This window comes from Vanessa tameamea, chromosome 20 (assembly GCF_037043105.1).
Source record: "Vanessa tameamea isolate UH-Manoa-2023 chromosome 20, ilVanTame1 primary haplotype, whole genome shotgun sequence".
NCBI classification, from domain to species: domain Eukaryota; kingdom Metazoa; phylum Arthropoda; class Insecta; order Lepidoptera; family Nymphalidae; genus Vanessa; species Vanessa tameamea.
In genome coordinates, this window is record NC_087328.1 from 7,003,284 (window position 1) to 7,022,431 (window position 19,148).

Here is a 19,148-nt window from a genome sequence, read left to right on the forward strand (position 1 = left end):
TAACTACGAATTATAAATATGAAATCGTTTTCAATAAAAAATTCAATGTTTTTTATTGACAACCAAAGTGATAACCTACAATGGAATTATTTCCGTTTTTATTATTGAGCAACATTAAAATTTAAAGGCGTCATCTATAACAAAAGTAACGTTTCTTAAAATAAAATAATAATTAATAGCTTTATACTCTTATGTCATAAATCGTATATATAGCAGTAAAACCTGGCAGATTGGCCTGTCAGTGTATATGCGTCAGTTGAATGGTATAGAGGTAGACGTGTTAACAGTCACTAGAGGTAAGTTACAAAGTACAAAAACCTACTCCATAAAAAAATACATATATATGAAGACCTCTGTGATCGAGTAGTGTGTACATCGGTTTTCATGGGTACGCCACTCCGAGGTCCCAGGTTCTAGTCGATGTAGAAAAATTTCATTAGTTTTCTATGTTGTCTTGGGTCTGGGTGTTTATGGTACCGTCGTTACTTCTGATTTTCCATAACACAAGTGCTTTAGTTACTTACATTGGGATCAGAGATGTATGTGATGTTGTCCAATATTATTTATTTATTATTTATATGTGTCAACTCTCATGGCGATCGATTTTCGTTGATCTGATTGTATGCCGTCACCAAATGTTATATGAACAATTCCTTATATCATCCATGAGTCAACAACCTTGGGACCTAAGATTTGATCTCGAAACTGAAACACATCATCAAGTATTGCTGTTTCGCGGTAGAATATCAGTTGGGGAGATGGTATCCATCCTGACGGGCTTGCTCAAAGGTCCTTCCGCCAAGTTTAATTTTATCTCATACAGATATTCTAATATGAAGTTTTTGTTTCTCTTTTTTTCTTAACTTGCACGGCGCAAACGTAATCCTAAGTTTAATTCAATGATGTTAATAATATGAGTCTCTTAATACCTGTTTAATTTAATATTATAGAATTACGCGTATCAGATCTCTACATTGCGAGATAATTTTGCGGGACTTAATCATGGATGTTAGCTAAATGTACAGTTATCACATGATGTCGAACATTAATATGGAGATGGCAGTTTACATCATGAGGTACAGTAATAACTGTTACTAGATGAGAATGTATTAAATTATTATAATCCATAGGTACTATTATTTCCGTATTTATCATCGTCCTTCCTATAGTTTTGAGTGACAGTAGCTTTATTATACAAAAAATAATAAGTAATAAATTATTTATTAAGGAACATAAAAGAGTCACGCTGTATTGAGATAATAATTAATTTAACCACCAATAGTTCAAGGGACTACTACTTAAATAGAAGTTACAGATTCGATTCTGATCTCTGAGACTTATTATTAATAGTATTACTTGAAAATGTAAGAGGAGATATTTATGGAAATAGTACCATTAAGTCACGACTTCGCAAGTAAAATCCGAGAGCTTTTATATTATAAATGTTACCAAAAATGTGTTATAGTTTAACTGTATGTATAGTTTTACATATCATATGTTAGCTTTCAAAAATCATTGCAATTATTCTTTAGATAATCGATACATTGTACGATTCCTGTCGTAACGTAACGTCCGATATTTATACAGAAGAAAATGGTAGAGCGGAAATGTATTTAGTATCGTTAGTCCTTCACGGCCATAAATTGGCATATCACGAATTCTATCTCGATTTAAATGCCGTAGCGACATCGTTAAATAGTTAACAACATCCAACCTTGACTTCGCACCTCTTGGTATTTAAACTTGTAATTGTGTTGCATCGTGTGTGGCGATTCGCGGGTTATGTTTGTGTTTCTCAGCAGAAACACTACAACCGTTCTATTAGACCTGATTACCCAGTTACACGTAAGTTTTTAAGTTATATTTACATTATATATGAATTGGAAGTACGTTTAATATATTTATTTTTCAAGTACACAAATTTTGTAAAAAATTCAAGTTGATTATTCAATTTTAATTAATACTTTAATATTATAATAATAAGTTATTGTTAACGGTATTATGAATTTATTTAAAAATTTAATTGCGCAAACCGTTTTTGTTTTTTTGTACGGTCTTTGACCTCAATTAACACGAAAACTTTATAATTTCTTCTCAATTATGTTCAACACGTATACATTCGTCTCTCTTATGATTCCTCATATAAATACCCTAATGAAGTATTTATTGATATACATATTTTGTTTATCAACATTGAACAATGCATCATTATTATTTGAAATTCCATTCAATATTGTCTCGAAATGTTAAGAAGTATTAATTTATTGCGAAACCTTATTATTTGGTTAAAGTGTCATATCTCTTCACGAAATCGAAGCACATTGACGTTCGTTATCAAAAATGCCTTGATAAAATAGGCAGTGGCGTACAAACGCCATGATTACAAAACAATGGTCAACTTTCACTTCAACGTGGAACAATTACGACAATTGTCGAGATTATCTGACTTTAGGTCCAATATACCAGTTATTATATTAATAACTGGGTATATATAACTCAATAACGATAACTCTGACTTCGATTTAGTATCTCGAATCATTGATTCATTTGACTAATCAAGTATTTCTATTTCGCAGAAGGGAAACGTATTTCATTAAATGATTAATATCGGACGAAACAAAAAAGTACGTTTTTGTGAAATGGAAAATCTTAATTAAATTTGTGTTGTATCGATTTCGTATTTCATAACTGTTATAATACTACAAAATACAACATCAATTTCACACATGAGTTAACCTACTACAATGAGGTATACTTAAAGTATATAATATCGTTTCATTATAGCAAATATTTATATACATACAAGAAATTTTTTGAAACATTTTTTCCAGTTCAACTGATAGATCCCGAGGGAAAGTCAAATATTTTTATCATATCCAATGGCATCGTGAACGATGATACGAGAACCGCGTTTTTATACATCCGTGATGCGCTTAGGTCAACAAACCATCGATTCTATTCAGCTGCGTGTATTATTATCGACTACCAACAAGGTCGCTGATAACAAATAGTTACATAACATTTTATTGTTGATGATGAAACTATGATTACAATAAGATTGGCCACAGAATGCTCTTGCCACAACAATAGATACCGAGATGAGTATGATTTTATCATACTTCAATCAAATACCAATAGAGTCGGAGTTGAAAGCTTTTATGATATGTATTAAAAATAAATGGAATTCTTGTATACAAAGAAATGGATACAAAAGACCCTTTTTTATCTATTATTTTTATGTACGTTTAAAACACGACAATTTTAACCGACGATTGTAGCTTCAATGTATAGCAATCAAAATATTTACATATTCTTAATTTTGCGTATATTTCGTCTTGTCCGCCACGGTGATGGAAAACATCGTGAGGAAATTCTGCCACATGTGTATCCAACAAGCAGCATTGCAGGCGTCTCGGATTAACTCCAAATCGTCTCCTGAATCCGAAAGGAGCCATATATATAAAAAAATATATTATGTAAAAAATAAATCTCTCATCTCTATTGATGTATTGGTAATGACAATATTTCTGGCAATTGTTAAATGTGCCATACGATTCATCGCTATATGGCATCTAACCATTATTACACTAACATCAAGTAGGTACCAATTTGATAACAAAAAAATGCAAGTAGATACTGTTATGGCCCCGTGTTCAACGCATTGTTTGTTGTTGTGGTAAATAAATAATTATTAGGTATGCGAAGAACATTTAATTGTACATAAAAAAGTAAGTATCCATCTTTACAGCTACTGTACTACCAATTATATATGACTATGCTATAAAACAATAAACCAATTTACAATAAAAACTTGTATCAACAACAATTGAAAACAAACATAAGAACCAATCGTTGTTTGTTTTCACTGTCCACAAGATAAGTCAAGATTAACGAAGAAATATATTTTACATAAACAACGATGACTTCATACGCAAAACACTAAATACATATTAAATTGATATTTATGACAAATATTGGTTTTAGACGTGGGTGGTATACATTTAAAAGGTTCAAGTTTTTCTATCAATTAATTCTCAGTACCAGCTCGGAATTTAGAAGTCCCCAGTGTAATACTTTCGTACCTCGGAAATATGTTGATCCGGCCCAGGCGATTATCGTCACACCAGAATATGTTACTATTAATAAAATAATATAACGAATAAAAATTTAATCTATGTTTGCTCACTTATATACTTGTACACTCGCCTATAATATCTTCTCCGTACTTGGTTGACATGACTGCTATGACTAAAATCCTTCAGGTCATCAGTGTCACTGAGCGCATTAAATAAATATATATATACTCATTTTTTTATGTAATTTTGGTGCGCTGTCATCCTTACGAAGTATGTTTAATTTAATTCTGGCCTCTGTTTTAAGAGGAAAAATTAACGATTACTTCTAATTTTGATAAGTTTTATCATCAATATTATACACATAAATGGCTGTAGGTTTTGGAATTTTACTAACTTTTTATGATACTGTTTGATGTTATCGTTTTCTCGTAAAACGTAAACGTTGTAATAGTTCGTTTTATTTTTATTATAAACGTTTTATTTATATCTAAGCATAAACTTTCCGATAAGAATACGTTGACCATACTAATTTTAGATGCGCTGATGTCAAATTTACCCCGTGCTAGGTGCAAGTCCGCCTGGGTGGGTATCACCCAGTCATCAATTATTCGACCGCCGAACATCAGTACTCGTTCCTTTTATCTTATTATTTATTGCTGTGTTCCGATTTGTAGGGGATTTTAGATACCATAGTTAATAGCGTATTGACGGGGTTAGGGAGACGGTATACAATTCACTTCGTATAGTGCTATCTATGGGCGCAGTCGAAAAATTATCACTGCTCATTAACTCGTCTGTATAATATATAAATAAAAAAAAATTGATGTTATTTTATATATACAGTGTAATATGTACAGTTCAGGGTCATGTGGGCTGTGAGTCCCACTGCCCGCATATAAGGACGGACCCTGACTGAGAGTTATCATAGGTAATCTGTGTATTACTACATACTGGCATATATCACGACTTTCTCTTGTTACGAGTTCTTGTCTATTTATGTTTACTTTGACGAATTACACGTGATCGCGTAATAAAGTGAACAATTCGGTAACTCGCAACCTATGTTCTTGACTCGTTCGCCTTCACCGCTTCCGATTCCGAGAGGATACTTTCAATTCGTTCGAATTATTCGTTTTCTCAAATGTAATCGAAATAGAAATAGCTGCCAACGATCTCAATAAATGTAATTTAGACAGCAATCAATACGTTTATCTGTATTGACGGTAATTCGTATAAATGTATAGCGGTTGTGTTGATTCGAATCTATGTTACGGTCCATCTCATTACAGAAACGACTTGGTAAATGTCGACATATTTTATCGACGTGTATTTTTATCGATTAATTCAAGCACGAAATTGAATGACTCTTTAATGTTATAAAACATATTGAAGGATTCTCGCATTGTTTCATTTTGTGGCCAATAATTTTATTAAAACTGTTTAGTTTAATCGATTATACACATATATTCGCTTGCTTACGTTTTCAATTTTACTTTTCTAAGTAACGTAAGTTTTATAAAATACTTTTAGTTTTCGTGTGGATACTGTATCATCAGACAAAATATTATAAGAAATATATTATTGATTTGATTTTGGATTATAAAGTATATAAGAAATATATAATATAAATTTAGTGATCGTAAAATTAATGCAAACTTTTATTTCCAGGTATTGCAAAGGGACGTGGAATGCCACGGTCGAATTGTGAGCTCGGTGGTGCGGTTGTGCGGTGGCGGAGACGTCGCTCGAGCCCTAGAGAGACGCTGGCATCTGCTTTACCTGCGTGCTATAGAGTGGCAGTGCCATCTCGAAGCCTGTCTCGCGAAGACAGATAACCAGGTAAAATTTGACAACTATGACAAGGTTTTATGTTTTGAACGCGTAAAAACTATCAGGCTGCATTCTCGGTCCAATGGCTAGCTTATTAGTCCGTAGATTATAAATCCAAGGACTTGGGTTCATAGTCCGGGTCAAGCCAATAAAAAATTTTGAGCGTTCCATCATCATCATATCGTTAATAACTATGACTCGTTAAAAGTTGGAACCATCGAATTATGCAACAATTGTATGTGCATTGCATTTTTACTTTCGACCGACCGCAATAATGAAGAAAGTGAGCTTAACAAAAAGAATCTATTTATCAAGCAATTGCTCAACATTCTGCAGTCGCTAAAGCATTAAATGCAATTTAAAAAAAAGTTCATTTATTGCATTCATTGTCATCTAAATTTAATACAATCTCGGCGCCGTTTTAAATCGCCTTTTCTTGTCATATTAACTATGTCTAGACACAAATAATTAATTTCTGAACGAAATCTTACGTAATCATATTTAATTCAAAGCACAGTAATTGTAATTATTAAAAAAAAACACTTTCAAATATGAATTCTAATAAAGTACTAATGCCTTTCATTGTAATAGCCGTACAAAAACTAGTATCCCCTAAGTATTTTCCTCAATTCGAAGCGTTGCTCATTTTGTGAGTTTCGCACGAATTACAACAATAGCGACAATCAAACACCCGCTGTGCTGTTTGAAAATATGACCCTCAGCATTGACACGAATCTCTTAGATCACATTAGTAAAAAAGGGGTTCTCGGTTTAAACATCAAATTGAAATAAAATTACAGGGTTAACTCACGCTAATGTTCTTATAAATAATTCTATAACGCCCGGAGGGATACGTGTTGTGATTTGTGGTCGCTTGGAAACGTTTGACCTAATTCAATAAAGTTTGCTCTAGGATAAGTGTGACTTATATTATTTGAGGTTAATAAATCTTGAAAGAAATTTGAATGACATTTATTGACAATAAATTTCATAATAAAACCCCATGTATCAATTCTTTAGAAAAATATCTAATCATACTAAATGTAATTTATTTATTAATGTAAATTTATAGTCACTGCTAAACTTGCGTAAGGTCGAAATTAACCGATTTAGGTACTTTATGACCAAATTCGATTTTTTTTCTGTATATTTATTACAATCTAGACCGTTCGGTTTTTATTGTATTCCCTTTATAATAAATCCACGATAATTTTCGATGTTCGTGTTTCACATATATATTTTAATTAAACTTGAAACGATTTATTTTCAGAATTACGCACCAGTTGATGTTGCGAGCGATAGTGACGACGAGCCTGCCTTAAAGCAACCGAGACTCAGCAGACGCGGTTCGCCACGGAGACAACGCACACCGGTCAATGCGAGGCACCGGGACAGCTCAGAGGATAGCCGCCAATCTGCCTCCGAGGTAACTTTTATAATGGAACCAATTAAAATTATATATCAAGTCACAGTTGTTCAAGATTATCCGACTATATTTGATGAAAATGCAAGACATACGGAATGTTTAAATTACATATTCGATTTTTAAAGTTCAGGTAACAATTCTAACCAATACTGCAAGTACATTAGTACAATTTTGTGATGACATTTTAAAATTTCAGGAGGAACAAGAATATGCTATAACCTACACGTGGCGTGGTTTCGGTTCGGACTGCGAGTCGGAGTTTGTCAGGGAAACGGAGATCACGATGGCCGACGCTCGCGTGCCGTCCGTCGAAAATGTCGACACACGACAAACCGACCAAACAGTGCCGGCGGCTTCGGACCAAATCGACGGTAAATTAACTGTTTAGTTTAGTTTAGTAGAAATATGTCGTCGATTAGTTTTATATTTTACATTATGTTGAAGTTGTTTGAACTTCTGATTATCGTAAAGAGATATCATGATGTGTGCGGCGTATCTCTGAAAGTTCTCGAAACCATTCGTTTCCTCAACTTTCATCTGTAATGACTCTTGCAACAATACCCTTTCATAAATTTGCATAAACGTTAATGGTAATCAATAGACGTATATGAATGACACGCACTTAACTTTCCTTTTCTCACATGAGAAAATATAACACGTCTCTTCTCCAGCTCATTTGAATTGAAAACAATTACTTGTTTATTCTATAAGTGATGGCATTCACTAAGAGGGGTGTCTTGTTTACTAACAACTGAATAACAAAACAAATTAAGACGTTGCGAGGCACAATGATCATTTATTTTATATTACAGGTATCAATGCACGCGAATGCCATATCGTAGAAGAAATTCCAAAAGAAATGAAAACTCCACCGACCGTTGTTAAACGAAAAAAACCCATAGATACCTCAAAATTTAACCAATCGGATAGGAAATCGAAAAATTGTGCCACGTTCTACTTCAGACATCACGATACGGATTCAGACAGGCAAATGATAGAAACCGACGAGAAATCACAAGAAGAATCTTCAGAGGAAGAATGGACTTACGTCGATGGCCCCAAAATTGGCAACGAAGATTCCACAGACATAATGACGTCCTCAGTTGAAATTCAATGTGAATTACCAATCGATGAAAGGAAACCCCCGTCACCAAAACCTAAATTAGAATCGTCAACGCCTGATCTTATTCGTGTCGATCAAAACTCCAGATGTAAGGATATCGAAAGACTCGTGATCCAAGCTGAGGAATTAGTTCAGAAACAGGCACAACAGCAATTAGCGAAAAAGAAGAATACGAGAAATTTAAAACCACTCACATTCGAGGAGGAAGGAAAATCTGTCAGTCGAGCGAAAATGTCGAGAATTAAGGAATGGTTGAATCAGAGTTCGGACGGCAAAAGTGATAACCAGGTACGTTAAAAAATCACTTTAATTTATAATAACATTCATTTTTCTTCAATTTCTTTAACATCTCCAACTATAAATTAAATGAAGCCGTTTTCAATCAATCAATCATTTGATATTCCAGGGTACTGAAAGTTACGACGCATCAGGCGAATATACGACAGAAAGTGAAGTTGACACTTCATTAACATCCGAGGAAAGGAATATCCATTCGTCTATGGACATGAGCACGTCTACCTGTACCGTCACTCCGACCCATCACGCTAAGGTAAATTAATCCTAATGCTTAATCAAGCTTCGTTCTATGTGGATCTATGTAAATTTTTCATATTAACTAATATTAAATGACGTCATCATATGTAACTATCGGTGTTGACAATTTGATTGATATTACACGTTCAAATTGTTATTCACTTCGATTATATATTATAAGAACTATATTATATATTTTGCACCATTTAAAACCATATACGTAATAACTGTTTATTAATAAAAAACATAATTCTACAATATGTTTTCTACAAGATAATAGCTCATCGTCATTTTCGAATCAAAATCGTGTGCGAATAACTTATTAACTTAACACTCATTTATAAACACATATCCGTGCTAAATGGCCGAGGTGACTAACCCTAGGTTCAACTACGCAAGAAGCGCAACAGCAACAGCGCCCGGCCGTGGTCCGTGTCGTGCCTGTCGCAGCTGAACGGCGCGGGGAACTCCCTCGCCAACACGCCCACTAACGACACGATGCACAACATGTCGATATCGGAATCGGCTCTAAACACACTAGCTTCACCGCAGAGGGTAACCCCAGGGAACTCGAGCTCCAAATTAAGAGGAAGTTCTACTACTGTTCAGGTATTACAAAAGGCGTTTTATAGTGGTGCCTAGTTAATACTGTATTATCCAATTACCTACCTAACCAATTCAAATGCCAAATGACCTTGAAAATGTATTTCAACCTTGTACCTAGTGATTATAAATAATATCGCATTGTTAGTCTTAATGCAGTCAAAAGAGTTCTATGTGATAGTGATTATTATTATTAAAATAATTAGTTATTGTAGTTTACCCTTGCACCCATATCGCCAAAGCTTACAATATCAATATTTAAACGTTATACATAATCTGTGCAATTTGATAGGATTAAACATTGTACCTACTGTAACTTATTTTATTTATATATATTATATATTGTTAAGATAGGGTAGATAAATATATTGTTTCCATTGCAGTTTAGAGCGATAAAACTTCGTTTAAATCATTAATGCATTTGAATATATATAATATATACTATAGCCTATTCCAATGGAAGTATAAAAAAATAAACAAACCTTAGATTTACGTATTAGTAGATAACTCAGCTATATTGGGTATTACTAAGAGTTTATGTTTAATATATATTTATTTATAATACAACACTATTACACTTAACTTCTTATTTCCACTTTAAATTTACTTCCAAAATTCCGATAATAGTTTCGTCGACGTTCAAAACGCCTTTTATTCGCAAATCCATAGTGAATATCATAGATTAATCAAGCTCTCAAACAATGATATCGCGTTTATTTGCTGTCAAATGTTGTTTATTTGGCTTTTTCCTGTTATGGTTAGAATACGTACTAACATTTATCTCATTGTCAGGGTCACGTTTCAAGCACAAATACAATGACGGAGGCGTGCACGTCATGCGTCGAAGCTAACGACAAACAATGTTGGTTGAGAAGAAAACGGCTGAAACTAAGACGTCATAACAACAACACTGCTCGACGAGAACGGCTGGTCAAATCGCTGTCGTTTTGTGGAAGATTGAGTCCAGAGATCGAGGATAAGAATGAAAGGAGCGCCGCTAGCGATCCGGCCACTAGTAGAAAAAATAGGTACTATAATGTCGTAAATACACTTGTCACGTTTTTTTCATCTATGTTTTTTTTAATGACTTTAATACATTATTAACATTATAATGGTATCCATGTAGTACACAGAGACAATATCTATTTTAAATATAAAACAATCTTGTTCTTCATTTAAATAAAAAATCATGCACAGGGTTGGTTTTGCCCTGAGTAAAAATAAGGTCTTAGTAAAAATTTTTGGAAGCTAGAAATGGGGCTCCTTAATGGTTAATTATATAAACGAACAATAACCGAAAGGTTCTAATCTATAATAGCAATTGATATTACATACTTCTAATGAATATGTATCGGGCCTTCACCAATGGAATAAAAATAAATGAAAATTTGGAATAATACTTTCCGGTTCAGTTGTCTCATAGTACTGAAAATATTCATACGTATTGGCGTCTTAACATTTTTTTGACTGACCTTAAGTCACCTTGCTGTGATAATATCTAAGCCGTTTTATCATACTCGTATTTATCTAATAATCTGCTTTGACTGATTGAATAACGAACTGTATTTTTAAGTTATTGATACGACTATTCTAATAAGATTTTTTTTTTTCAACAGGTTTGACACTACCTCAACTTCAGGGAACGACAGCGACGAGCCGTTAGCTACAATAGCGAACCTGCGCAGAAGCATCGAAAAAACACATATTTCAACGAAAGAACAAGATAGTGCCATTCCAGAACAAAACGAAGCGGAAACAATGACCCCTAGCTTTAAATTGGGCCCGGAAGGTGGATCTGTAAGACCAAGGCTGACTAGAAGTATGGAGAGAGAAAGAACATTTTTATCAGTGAGTTTAGGTGATCCCAGCCAAATGTGGGACTTGTGTGTTGATAAAGACTCTGACAAAAGCGTTACGGCCGGTACAGAAGAACACAGTTCGTTTTCAGAACAGGCTTGGGATTTCTATCAGGTAATATAGAATTACATATTTTAATATTTCATGTTTCTGTCTTTTTTCAAATTAATAATATTTATATTTTCTTGTCTACAGGAAAAATACAACTCAGAGCCGTATTCTGAAGCACCCGATTCAGACGCAGCTCGACGTCTTCTAGAATTCGGAGACGATTATAGAGCCTTCCTAGACTCTCAGTCCGATTGTTGCTCAAGTCTATCTGCTCAACCCGAGAATGATCAAAGTCCAAGCGGAACCCGACGACGTAGACCACTCTCAGACATGTCAAGAGAAAGAAGCCTGCCGCGTTACAAGCGACCGACGCGAACTTCCCCAGTCGAAACTCCGTCCCGTAAACCCAAAAAGTCCATGTCGAGCGCAGAACGCAAAAAGTTCCTACAGGATAGTCTAGAAAGATCCAGAAACAACACTAGCATCGAGAGCAACGACGGCGTCCGACGCCGCAAGCCCTCCGAGAGCGAGAGAAAGAACAGCAAACGCTCCCCCGAATTCGATCTCCTGAACATCCAAGCGCTGAGCCGCAGACGTCACAGCTCAAACCTAACGAGCGACGAGGTGAACAGCTCGCTCGAGTACACCGAAGTGAACAACCGACCGGACATACTCGACTCGCTGAACCGGCGACGCAAGGAGAAGGACGGGGAGTCGGAGCTGCAGAAGATCGTTCTGTCGGAGCTGCGGCGACGCTCCACGGAGAGCGCGGACTCGGAGCGGGAGTCGTCGTCGCCGAAGCACAGCCGCCGGAACTGGGGCGACTCGGACTCGGAGTCGGAAGAGGTGAAGTCGCTGGTGCGGCGCTCGAGCTCGCAGCTGGAGGCGGCCGAGGCGCTGCTGGCGCGCCACGACTCGTCGCCGGACCTGCTGCGCGCGTTCGACTACGTAAGAACACAATTCGATACCGATTACAGCGGCAGCGGCAGCGCCAGCGACGCGGACGACTGGCAGTCGTGCGTGACGGTGCGCCGGCCCGCCTGCATGCGCGCGCGCCTGTGCCTCGCCGTCACCGCCTTCTCGATCTTAGTCATAGTTTACATACACATTCAATGACATCTGGCTTGGGCTTGTGTGATATTTATTCTCATGTATGTAAGTATTCGTATTAGGTACGCTGCGATTGTCAGATTGCGAAATAGAGTTCACGTCGCGCAGTCGTACGCGATAGCTTCGTGATATAAATATGCGAAGTTTAAAAAGAACTTTAGTCACTAAATGAAAACCTATAATATTTAATGAATGTTAAAAATTACCTAATAAATATATTTTATGCCTAATAAACATTAAGCTTTATAGTCAAAAATATACATTCCATGTTACTTGTAATTTAAGAATTTATATAGGTACAAATATAAGCATTTGGAAATAATATTTATAGAGATAGTCTGACAAACGCAACTATGTTTTATATAACTTCTATACATTACTGCTATAAGTGACACCTGTCGATTGTCCTTTATTTACAGCTAGACCTTCCTATAATTTATGTGGGAGTATTTAATACAACCTGTTTGGCGTGGTTTTACTGCTATTTTTATAATGTATTTAATTTAATTAGTCAGTGATTAGCAAGTTAAAACCATGTCCTATTCAAATCACATATTATTTATTTTCTTATGTTTTTGAGTTTTGTTCGTTTGAATTTACATACTAACATGTGTTTGTGTGTTGTGTGGTTCTTACTAACAGCTTGTTTTGTTTTATTATTTTTCCATTTTATTTGATTCTATTCCTATATGGGTGGCAATAGTTCGGTGCTAGAACAAATATAACTTTTAGATATATTCACGTAATATATTTATTATCTATGAAAGTTAACGGTGCAAGTTCGGGCGGCTTAATTTATAACTCGGTGTAACCAGTGCTTTAATATCGACTGACATTTGAAACAAACGTCGAAATGACAGATGTCACAATTGACATTTGCATCACAGCTTAGAAACTGAAAGAGCCAAGTTACTTAAATTATTTTATTTATAATCTACATTTAATCGAGAAACGTGATTTCCTGTGATTGCGCGATAAACTTTAATAATAATGAACTGGTTAATTTGGTTGTGTAATTTATTACATAAATTAAGTACTGTCTCGCATAATATTAGTTTATACGAATATGTGATTTGACTGAACTCCGCAATATCTCAGTGTAGATTTTGTGATTGTATTAACAATATGTTGACTAGGGCTAGGTTGTTAATTGATTTATTTACAAAATGTAAAAAGTTAAAGTGATTTTGTATAAATGTTTACAAGAATAAATGTTTCAATTTGCAAATCAAAATGGAGTTTCAGTCAATTAACACCCATCTCTATCAACATTTATTTAAATTACAACAGATATAGAAAAAAAATGAGTTTTAATCGCCTAGTAAGCGTTTGGGCTTTCTTCAACTCGCTTTTCTTAACTGTATTTGGTCTTAAATTCCTTATGCTTTGGCACTATAACTGAAATATCTAAGACAATTGCAAAAAATGTAACCTTTAAAATATTGCATGGATAAGATCGAGTCATTGCATGTTAAATGATTAGCTAAATACTTTGTGTGCTATTTTAAAGATAATATGAAGATTTTTAGTGCATAATCGAAGACTGTTTGTCTTATTACCTATGCTTTTTCGATTTTTGAAATTCCTAAAACTGCTGGACGATTTTTTTTTTTTTCGTTAGCACATTGAATTTTTATTCTACGCAGACGGAGGTTGTAACACGTTGCCGTGAAAACATCAATCTTTTGGAAGTGGCCCTCACTGATGGGACTCTGTCACCGGCCTTACAGAGAGATGTCAAAGGTTTGTACATATAATTATCTAAAAAAAATTGAGGCACAGATAAAAAACTATTTACGTGAAAAGCCTAAATTAAAATCAATATGAACCTAAATATAAAGTATGTAAATAAATACTTACGTTTTAATATCGTCAGTTTTTCGATGTAAATTATTTTAAGTTTTTATTTTTTATTTTTAAATAAAGCGTAATTGCATTAACCCGTAACTTCGTTCGACGATGTATCTGGTTACTCGCAAAATGCGATCGGCCGGTGGTCGCGCTGCGGTTTCCTTACATGGTTTGCCTTGTGACCGGTTCGGAACGACTAGAAGAAGATAATCATTATTATCATAATTTGACAGTATATTAGTAACATTATTATTTAATATATATCAATAAATTCGATCAATTGAAAACAAAAAAAAAACAGACGAAATGATAGTAAAATAGTTTTATACTAAAAATTGCAACGAAAGATTATATTTGAAATCTGTTTTTGTATCTAAGTCTCTCAGGAAACGTTAAAGACACGTGTTAATTGTACATAAATATCTGAACTACGAAGTATAACAATCTCGTCCACGATCAAGGCGACGATTCATTTTGAGTTTCAGAACTGGTTCGCCTCGGTTCAGTTGAATCGACGTAATTTAATATCGACCGAATTTATAGCAGCCCTTTAATAACAGTAGCTGAGTATTTTATTACGCCTTTATATGACTTCTAAAAGACAGGTTTTTGTGTTTATTTAAAGAGGTTTCTGATTTATTTTAAATACCATAATGTTAATTCATCAAAAAAGGATTTACTGTTAATGGCTCTACCATCTCACAAATTTTGAGAAATTAAAACCAGTCGAAATGTTTTTTTATTCAGATGTTTTCTTGTTATATATTGTTAGTATTATACATTATATAAAATGTTCGAATATTTTCCCGAATCAACTTCTGGATTCATATTCTACATTTTTAAACGAAACAATAGAAGATTTCGAAATATCCTAAACTTATCTCCTAGCGGTATTAGAGACAATTAAAAAAAAATAGCTCCTATTTGTATCCAGGAAGCGGCGATATGGCGCGCGATCACGCCTTGCCGTTTAGTTCGCCGGTGTCTATTTTTGCCCGCGAAAGCGGAACGGTCTTCTAACGAAAGTGAGGACGTCCGAGTCATTTCGCAATCAGTGTTGCCATATGTTAGAAAACTTGACTTTGCTTGTTTAAAAAATATGTACTTCAATTTATATAACTGTATTTATAAGTCAGTAAAATAACTATTTTCGTTATATCGTATCGTTTAAAAGGCTGACTCATTTTCTCTTAAATTTTTTATCTATTTTTAATTCATATTTTGAACATCCTTCAATCTATTTTTAAAACAAGACAAATTAAACCAAGATAAATAATGATAACTAAGTAATATTATTATTAAAGGAACGTGCTTTTAAAAGGTTTATACTTCTAAGTGGCCCATCACTTGAAAGCATTCAAGGCATATAAGTACAGACACAAATAGTTACTCCGAATATATACACAGCAGTTCATAAATAACTTAAACACGTATCACTGCCGTCTAGCAACTTGTTCCGTCTACTAGATTTCATAAAATAGACCAGAATGAAATATCGAGTGATATAAGTTACGCTTCATTTTATAGTCACAATGAGTTTAATTAATTATTCATAAATTCGAATTGTTACTACTGACGCGAAAAATGTTTTTTCTTTAAACATTTATAAAAGTACTTAACTGTTATGTAATATATGATTGGAAATCTTCCCCTTATGAATTGACATTTGAATTAATAACTAAATCTAAATTATATTGGGCAATATTTTCCGAAATCATTAGATCATGATAAAAAGTGACGTCATACAGTCTAGAGTTCTAAATGTAAAGTAAACATTAGGCATCTCATTATGCACCAATACAGTGTTACTCAGTAATAATTTGATATCTGTGCTATAAAGTTGTTTCATAAAAATAGTGACGACAATGAAGCTAGTCATTTACATTCGGCATTCTACCAACCCTAAACGAAAAAGTAAGAACAATAAAAACTTTTATTTTTATACTGTGTGATGTATAATGAATTTTTTTATTTTATATAATTATTATCAAATTATTGTTTTATGGTGTCTTTGTATGGGATCAATTATTCTAAACGTATGTAGATAGACGACGGATTGACAAGATAATTACGCTCAAATTATCTAAAGTTACAAAAGAATTCTACCTCGAAGCCTGTCGATAATTACTTTTAAATAAGGCTTAATTGTTTAGAATGTGGACTAAACATTACTCCGTCTGATACAAGGCAGGTTAATTACTTCACAGATGCTATTGAATCATCGCCCATTGAATTTACTTTTTATCGATAAATGTCTATAGTCGTGATGGCATTTTTATTTATAAATCTAACAATTGTGAAGTGAATGACACCTTCCCGAGCTGTTATTCACTTCATACCTAACTTACTCGTAAATTAATGTTGACAACCGACTTACTGTGATACGCAATTTTGATACTTACATCCTATGAATTAAAAATTTAGTATAATGGATAAAGTTAAATAAACTCATAAGAGGTATATATTCATATTTTGTAACATAAATGCAAACGTTTTAATTCCAATACAATTAAGTAAATACTAAATGCAATTAATTGGACAGATGAAGTGGTTTCAAAAAAAATCTCGTTAGTTTTAATTATATTTTATCGATATATAAATAATTGATTTGTTTTATTAACGACAATTATCTTTTATATTTTTATACGTCCGGTTAATGTCGACGATTTATAAACTTTACTTTCAAAGTACATTGTATAAGTATTGGTCGATATTAAAAGTTATAATATATATTTAATGATTTAAAGCAGAACGCTCGGCCTTCACTTTCCAATAAAAATATGAAAACGTTTGCTTATTACAAGTTGAGAGTAAAACGTTTCTCTGAACCGTTTTAATAAAGTATTATTATTCGTTGTGTGCAATTTAAAAACAACCTTCAGTGGTAATTGTAAGCGATACTGAGTTCTAAAGTGTAACCGTGCACTTGCAAAAAGTGCATTTAAGTTAACACAATTTCAAGGATCTTCAATCATAAAAAACCGCATTGGGTTTTATTTTATTTAGCAGTTTTTTGTTGAATATATTTGTAATCTATACTTCTCTCCTAATATTATAAATGTGAAAATAACTTTGTCCGTCTTTTACGTTTTCGCGGCCAAACCATTGAGCTTCATTTGATTAAATTTGCTATGAAGCAAGCTTGAATTCAATGAAAGGACATGGGCTACTTATACCGAACACATGACGACCACCCCTAAAATGCGAAGTAAGCCGCGGGCGACAACTAGTTGTACGTAAAGGTGGTCTCCGCTTCGTACATGTTGAATATCGTCCGATATTTTTAAATTAGAACAATCACACGACCTTCGTAATCGGTATTCGTACGGCAGATTTATTTTAGACGAAGCATTACGCTATCTTCTCGGAATTTAGGTATTCAAAAAAAATGTTTGATTTTATCCTGGATATCTTTATTTTGCTAAATAATATCCTATAACTTATATATCATCAATATGCTGTATTTCAATTAATCGAGTTATAAGTGACGTATGACGCCACACGCGGTCTAATGAAATTCCCTTAAAATTCACGGGATTATTATAAGAATTGATAACATTAAGTGCTTAAATATATAATCAAATATGAATTAAAAATAGTTACTGTATAAATCTTGGCCGCGTGAAATGGTGGCAAGAATGCTAGCAGCATTTCCCTTAAAATTAACATTTAATATTGATGAAAATTATAAGTTTAGCGTTGTTATGTCATATTTTTCGTTTAAAATTGATACGCAGATGGAAAAATGACCCACCTAATAGAAAGTGGCTTCTCCCCATAGATATTGGTACTATATGAAATACCACCATTCCTTTCACCATGGATTCGAGATGATTCCGTTTCGAAAGGTGATTGAATGAGTGAGTAATTGTATCCCTTGTGCCTGTGATTATGAGCTCGACCACAAAAAAAAAACTAGCTGTTTGGCGGAAACAGAACATTCTATAAATGGGTGATATTCTCCTAGACTGTCTGACTGCAAAACGCCCTACCACCGGGTAGATTTTTTTATATTCATATTGAGATAAATATCATGGTTTCCTTGAACTTCGTAAACATACGTAAAAACAATTGCAACTCGCTCGTTTTAATTATGATTTCGTGTCGTACGTGATATCATCAACATTAACAGTACAGCGCTTTAATGGCTGCTTTGTTTCTACTTGATTTATGATAATCGGTATATAGTTTGGGTGCAGCCGCTTCAAGCGCTGATAATTCCGGCTCAAACGAAAAGGTGAAGTACATAATATACCACAGTAGATCAGCTGTAAACGTCGCGGACGGCAGACGTGCCGCGCGCTAATATTACAACACTAATCGCGTGTGAATCGTGTACAAGTTTAATATTTGTGGTAATTTTAATATTCGAATGTAAAACCTTTGCTGTTGTTTACGCATCTTCTCCAGTGCAATTTACATTGAGCTCACTTTTCTCAAAGAAACTAGATGCGCACGAGTTCACACTTTCGCTTCATTATTTATTTGATTGAAATTGTGTCCTAATTTATTATTATAACGTAATATGACGTAGATTTCTTCATTGCCAAGCGATTTCAGGGATTGCCAAAAGTTTGTCAAAATATTTACACAAACGCGACCTTCGTGGGTAACAAACTCTAGGCTATCGTTCGCGATAACGCACTTGCTGTGAAACGAATTGTTTCGTGACAATTCTATATGTATT

The 19,148-nt window shown here is 34.1% G+C and overlaps 1 protein-coding gene across 5 annotated transcripts in view; it reads left to right on the plus strand.

The window, feature by feature from the left end:
• LOC113401567 (klarsicht protein) overlaps window positions 1–19,148 on the plus strand; it is a 227,197-nt gene that overhangs the window by 190,286 nt on the left and 17,763 nt on the right. For 3 of the 5 annotated variants that reach the window (XM_026641527.2, XM_026641524.2, XM_064217998.1), the window contains exons 9-18: window positions 5,745–5,915; window positions 7,177–7,332; window positions 7,529–7,703; window positions 8,145–8,743; window positions 8,862–9,005; window positions 9,374–9,598; window positions 10,385–10,620; window positions 11,209–11,563; window positions 11,645–12,448; window positions 14,257–14,353. In XM_026641527.2, coding sequence (XP_026497312.1) covers window positions 5,745–5,915; window positions 7,177–7,332; window positions 7,529–7,703; window positions 8,145–8,743; window positions 8,862–9,005; window positions 9,374–9,598; window positions 10,385–10,620; window positions 11,209–11,563; window positions 11,645–12,448; window positions 14,257–14,353 — 2,962 coding nt within the window. The remainder of the gene's footprint in view (window positions 1–5,744; window positions 5,916–7,176; window positions 7,333–7,528; window positions 7,704–8,144; window positions 8,744–8,861; window positions 9,006–9,373; window positions 9,599–10,384; window positions 10,621–11,208; window positions 11,564–11,644; window positions 12,449–14,256; window positions 14,354–19,148) is intronic. The other 2 variants (XM_026641529.2, XM_026641530.2) reach the window with 2 other exon arrangements.